This window comes from Mytilus edulis, chromosome 1 (assembly GCF_963676685.1).
Source record: "Mytilus edulis chromosome 1, xbMytEdul2.2, whole genome shotgun sequence".
Classification (NCBI taxonomy): domain Eukaryota; kingdom Metazoa; phylum Mollusca; class Bivalvia; order Mytilida; family Mytilidae; genus Mytilus; species Mytilus edulis.
In genome coordinates, this window is record NC_092344.1 from 43,182,427 (window position 1) to 43,189,546 (window position 7,120).

At 33.0% G+C, this 7,120-nt stretch overlaps 1 protein-coding gene across 1 annotated transcript; it reads right to left on the reverse strand.

Annotated features, from left to right (window-relative positions):
* Positions 1-4,170: 4,170 nt before the first annotated feature.
* LOC139516965 (uncharacterized) lies at positions 4,171-6,266 on the reverse strand. Its single transcript, XM_071307494.1, has 2 exons — positions 5,337-6,266; positions 4,171-4,218 (listed from the first exon to the last, which is right to left on the reverse strand). The coding sequence occupies exons 1-2, from the start codon at positions 6,264-6,266 to the stop codon at positions 4,171-4,173; spliced, it is 978 nt and encodes a 325-aa protein (XP_071163595.1).
* Between the last annotated feature and the right edge of the window lie 854 nt (positions 6,267-7,120).

Below are 7,120 nucleotides of genomic sequence, written 5' to 3' on the forward strand. Positions count from 1 at the left end.
ACATTTGAAAATGCCTGTACCAAGTCAGGAATATGACAGTTTTTGTCCATTCGTTTTTGATGCGTTTTGTTATTTGATTTTGCCATGTGATTATGGACTTTCCCAATTGATCTTCCTCTAAGTTCAATATTTTTGTGATTTTACTTTTTTCATTGCTGTTTCTATAGGTACACTTCCAAGGAATTCGAACCATAGTTTGAAATTGAAAGATATAAAACTAGAAATAGAAAAAAGTGTTTATTATTTATGTATGTAATTGGAAAAAAATGTGATTTGTTAAGTGAGCAAAACAATTCATAGGCATCAAAGATACTAAGGCTTTCTTTGGGATCCTTATAATCATGCAGAAATCATGGTCTTAAAATCAAAACATAGCTAGAATTATTTAATAAATTAAAATTATCAAACCTTTTTTTTACTGTATGGGTGCGAGGAAGGGGTTTCTGAATAAAAGAAATAACCGAAAAGGTCCACTTAAAACTTTGGCTACATTTAAAATCGTCTACCCAATCGTATCAATATATGATAAACTTGTGAGATATCCTCTAGAAATTAACATAAAAAGTAGAACGATATTCTGGGCTTTCTGAAAAAGAGCCATAAGTGTCAGAAATTTTCAGAGAACAGATTTTAGTGTTAAATCACATAATAAATATTCTGAATGAAAGATTCTTCCAAACTGCATATTTGGAGTATTTAAAGATAAACTTTAGTTATGAAGTTTGCTGGTATATTTAGTTCAGACAAATTTCTAGCAGATTTAGATCAACAAATTCTAAATTACATATTGAAGCTGGTGGATGATATAACATCAACAGACAGTTGAAAAACTGAAATCATAGACGAGTTATACTTTATATTAGATTGTAATTTTAACAGGTGGGGAATAAATAACAAAAACAAATAGTTACAGCAAACCAAGTATTTTAAGATATGCATTGAGGGTATGATAAAAGAAAGCAAAGCTCATTTCAATCAATACACTCCAGGCTTTACCTAGTGTGAATCATCCCTATGTGTGTTGTTGGTAAAATTTCTTGTAATAATTGTATTCAACGAACTATTTTATGCCCCCGCCGTAGCGGAGGAGCATTAAGTTTTATCCTTGTCCGTCTGTACCTACGTCCGTTCGTCCATTCATCGATCCGTACGTCTCAAAGTTGGTTTCCGTTCTCTAACTTTAGTTTGCATCAACAAAGTGTTATAAAACTAACACACAATGCTTATTACCACAAAACACAGATCAAGTTTGAATTTTGTGGCTGCACTTTTACCGTTCTTGAGTTATACTCCTTTACAAATGGAAAAATTGCTGGATTTTTCGTTTCCGTTCTCCTTTATCAATTGTTATTAGAAACTTATAAACAATGCTTATCACCACAAAATATAGATCAAGTTCGAATTTTGGTGTTGTCACCTGAACCGTTCGAGAGTTGCCCCTTCACAAATAGAAAAATTGCTGAATTTTGTCTTTTCCGTTCTCTAACTTAAGTTTGACATTACCAAATGATATGAAACTTATACATGTTCACAATGCTTATTACCACAAAACACAGATCAAGTTCGAATTTTGGTTGTGTCACTTTAACCATTCTAGAGTTATGCCCCTTTACAAATGGAAAAATTACTGAATTTTTCGTTTCCGTTCTCTAACATAAGTTTGATTTGCCAAATGTTATGAAACTTACACACAATGTTTATTACCACAAAACTCAGATCAAGTACAAATGGATAATCTTTCTTTCAGAATCCAAGTAAGCGGATTTAAGCTATAATACGGTCTTCTACAATTAGCCCATTGAAATCAAAAATGTATCCGGACCACCATAAATCTGTTAAAATTGTTTATTATGAACTTACTTTTGACGATAAAGGAATTCAGATTGTGTCCTATAGGTGTGTTTTAAAATGTCTGATATAAATTCTGGTTGTGATAAAACGTAGAAGGGCCTGTATTTATATACCAAATATATAAGAAAGGTTCACAGAAACTATCTTTCACTTTCAATTTTCAATTAAAATCGTACTTTCCCCTTCAGATAAGATAAACAAAACTGTGTTGCCTTTATCTCATATATTAATGTTTATCAGGTTACGGTAATAAAGGTTTAATAAAAGTTTAAATTCCGTATTTCCCTCTCTTTCTGTATTCTTAACCTTGTACGTGTCGGGGACCTTTTTACTGTGTGATAACACTATAATACTACACGTTTAGAATTGTCTAATGTTCGATTAGAAAACTTGCTCAAACCCATCTACCTACCCCTTCATTCGCCTTTTTTGGATTATTTTTCTGCTGTTGTTTTTTTTTAATGTTTTTTCAGGTTTATAGTTAGTGGTGATTCAGCAGACGTGGAAAACTGATTTAGCAAAAGGAAATGAATTGTTCGGAATAAAAGGAATAATATCATGAACTGTCGACTTCAAAAAATGTATAAGAATTGCAGTATATGGTTATATCAAGTTTACAAGTTTAACAGTCATTCCGATTTCATGATTTACTGAAGGATTGCTTTGGAGGATGGAAGTTTTAGACGAATTGTTTTATTTGAATATTTAATACATACTTATTAGAAACAGACAGTGCTCGTTTTGTTAAAACTTTAATATTTTGATTTTTCAGTTTTATACTTTCAAAAAAGGGACATTTCTAATGCATTTTGATAGTTGTTTTTCGTATTATTTTTAATCAAACAATTGTTGCAGTGTTCACGCAGGGGCGGGACCTGACAAGATGACAAGGAGTTCATGACCCTATAATTCTACGTTAGACCATATGCTACAATATTTTTCTGTGGTACCACAGCGATGTGTTTTTTTTTATAAATGTTTTTCACGTAACCAGAGCGGCCGGTTCATTACTGCTACCAGTTTTGAATTATTCTATCCTCCGAGTACCGGGGAAGCGTTATTCAGGTTATGATCTAGCGTCAGTGTGGGATCGTGCTCCTCGTTCACTCTAATTTCACTAGAGGAACTTTTGTTTCTTCTGTTACAAGAAGAGCACCTAATTGCCAATATTACAAACGACGGCGGTTTTTATCGTCTTACCATACCTCGTTTACTGTTTTTTCCTGCTGTTGATATTATTCCTCATATTATTTCTTGAATTATATAAATCTTAAAATTGAGAATGGAAATGAATCAGAGTATAAGACATGTGGATTAATTGCCTATGAGACAACTCGGATGTTTAAACAATGTGAGTGTAGGCAACCAAAGGTGACCGTACAACCTTCCATAATGAGCAAATTCCATACCATATGTGACCTATTTTATTCCATTTATTAAAATCTTTTATTAATTATACTTCTGACTGATAGTTTAGAACAAACTACGCAATAATCCCTATGAAGAACATTTGTCACAGATACATATTGATAATAAGGACTTTCCACTTTTCCGTGGAAAGACCTATTGGTTTTCTTCTTTTGATTATTTTTTTTCTTTGTGACACAAAATTGACAAACAAAAGTCAATGTTGTCTCACAAAATTGAATCTTGTCTCACACAACTGACTTTTGTGTTTTAATTTCCATATCAGGTAACAAAAGTCAATTTTGTATGCAAATAAGTTTATATTTGCATACCTTTTTGACAAAATTGATTTTTGTTATGACAAAAATGAATTTTGTCTACAAAAATGAATTTTGTCATCACAAAATTGAAGTTCTCATAAAACAAGTCTGTATCACAAAGTTTTGTAAGACAAAAATTATTTTGTTATGACAGAATTGAATTTTGTACAAAACCACAAGAGTCCCATTCGGCGCCCCGTACTCACTGCGTAATAAATCGGTATCATATCGTGTACTTAATCAATAAAGATAAAATACTTCAGTTTAGTGTTTGTTTTGCTTGACACAATGCACAAGCAAATAATACGTGTAATAATAAACATTTTCTGCATACGAATTATGAAAACATCTTTAGACAGTACCCAGAGAGAATTGTATTTTGACTTTTTCAAATATACGTCCGAAAATTGAACAAAAGGATGCACGTTCGCTGCTCTGTTTCAAAATAACCAGCTTATCAAAAGAATATTATAAATTGATAGTATATAAATAATGAAACTAAAAACGAAAGAAAAAACGGAAGGGTCTGTTTGCTTGTTTTCGAGATATAAGCCATTGGTAATTACAAATATAAGATGTGATATTAATAATATTATCCATGTGATATTAATAATATTCTCAATGTGATATTCATAATATTCTTCAAAACAAATAGTTACAAACATTTAACATACACTAAAGTCTAACTTACTCATAAACGTGACCCAGTCTGAAGAAGTCCTTATTGTACCTGAAATTGTGTTTTATTTATTTTCCATTAGCATTTTAATTTTACATCCACTCACTTCATACATCGACAATGTTAACAACCTTTTCATAAGATTATAAGTTCGTGCATCAGTAGTAATTAAAAATTCTAAAGGTTATTTGATGCTTCAAGAAGCATAAAAGTCAATAAATAAAATTTTACATTCAGTTGCACAATTTGACACGTATTTAAAAATAATTTCATTGAATATTATATATATATATATATATATATATATATATATATATATATATATATATATATATATATATATATATATATATATGAGTCTGAAAGATTGTGTAACAATACCGATAAATAGATGGAAAACAAAACACTAAAAAGTGTTGAATATCATTGCACAAAGATGGAAAAACTGAACAGATGATATAAATTATACAATAATTGCAAATATTTCGGCTCAACAAATGGCCTTCTTCGGTGACAAAAGTTTTAACAATAATGAGATATAATGTATAAGGTGTAAACATAGATCACTAATAATACAGGTAAATTTTGGTCGATTGATTTTAATCCAAAATCCTGAATATAATAATATAAACACTAGACTGTAAATTTAATTATTTCTTTCTATTGATTCCATCTGGATGGAGGACACCCAGTGTTTTTATCCAAAACCTCTCCCGATTTTCTCTTTGCCTATTTTGCCATGTACAATCCTGTTCGATCACAAGGATCTTCATGTGATCAAAATCTTTCAGATTGTGATCTGGTAACCTGAAATGTTGGCTGACAGGAATATACGGTTTTTTTGTGAGGTCACTCCTGTGGCCATTGAGGCGTTTGTGAAATGGCTGCATAGATTCACCAACATATTGGAGACCACATCTAGGACACTCAAGAACGTAAATCACGTTTGAGCTTTTGCAGTTGACATTGCAAAAGATCTTGTATGTCTTTTCTGTGGTCTTACTGTGAAATGTTGATGAATGCTGCAATTGGTTGCAACATTTGCAGCGCCTGTCCCCACAAGGCTGACAATTACCTACAGTATGGTTAGGTTTGGAAAGGTCAGCACGGACAAGTATATTTCTCAGGCTGTTAGGTTGTTTGAAGGCAATCATGGGAGGCTCAGGAAAGATTTTGGATAACTTCGAATGTTTCTCGATTGCTGTCCAATGATCACGAATGGTCTTGAAACTATTTCTCAGGCATGGATGGTAGGTGAGCACACATGGGATTCTGTTACTTTTCTGTTTATCTTTGTAAGTTAGCAGACTGCTTCTGGGGATGGATTCTACTTTTCGAAAACTATTTTTGATGTTTTTGTGTTTATATCCCCTTCTTTTTAAATGTCCTTTAAGCTGCCCCAGACGTTGTTTTGCAGTGTCTTCAGAGGAGCAGATTCGCCTTATTCTGAGAGCTTGGCTGTATGGAATGCTCTTCGTGCAGTGTGGAGGATGGCAACTTTCAGGCGACAGGTATTGATGAGTATCTGTAGGTTTAGAGTATATATCTGTGTTTATTATACCTACAGAGAGGGTGCTAGATGTATCAAGGAAGTTTATGGTGGAATTAGATGTTTCATGGGTGAATTTGATGGTAGGGTGTTGATTGTTAGCATTTGTTATAAAAGTTTGTAATTTTTGGTCTCCCTTGTCCCATTTCATGTCAACGTCATCAATAAATCGATACCAGGAAAGCGGTTTTTCGATGGAGCACTCCAGCAGTTGCTTTTCAAATTTACCCATGAATATATTGGCATAAGATGGAGCCATTTTTGTACCCATAGCAGTGCCATTTGTCTGTAAATAGTGTTCTCCTTGGAATGTGAAGTTGTTCTTTTTCAAGACGATAGTAAGCATTTCAACTAAGCAATCAGTAGGTGGAATTTTAAGAGATCGAGAGTCCCAAATTTCTCTACATGCTTCAATACCATCCGCATGGGGAATATTCGTATAGAGAGAGGTGACATCCATAGTGACAAGAGTAGTATTGGCAGGTAGAGGACAACTTGTACACTCGTCTAAACATCAACCCAACAATGTTAGATCTGTAAATTTGCTTTCGCAAATTTTTGGTTCTTCCCTCGCCGGGATTCGAACCCATGCTACTGTGATATCGTGACACCAAATCGCCTGCACTGCAGCCGTCCCGCTAGACCACACGACCACCTGGGCTCTATATATATATATATATTTAGTCTAAATTGAAAACAACGTTCAAAGCTATGATTGCGTTGAATAAAAACCGCAATTTTTATACGTGTGCATGTAAAACAAATTTCGTTGTAGAGGGGTCTATATACAGCACAAATAACATTTTCCAAAAGACCAAAAATGTAAAAAAAAAGTATATTTTAACAAAACGCATTTGACTAACAGGTCAAACAACTGATGCTCTTAAACCCTGCTGACTGTCATTTACGATTGCCAAATAAATTGATCGCAATTAAGATGTAACAAAGTGGATTTTTGTATATCTCCAATACATTTATTGTGTGGAACATTTATATGAACATCAAGCACTCTCTCTCCAGTTAGGATGTAGTATCGTACCATCCTAAAGTATAAGTGAGGAACACAAACAGTATCATGCCAATAACTGGGTTTAGAATAGATGTGTTTATTCCGATGCAAAGGCCCTGTGAGTGAATAGTCTGTGTGGTTTTTTTTTGGTTTTTTTTAATTAATTAACATGAATTGGTATGTCATTATTAACGAATTAGTTAACTTAAGTATAATACTTCACCTACTTGTAAAATTACATCGTTTCCACACTGAATAAGTGTAGAATGTCATGGCGTTCCTGTGTATTACCACCATTGATTTTC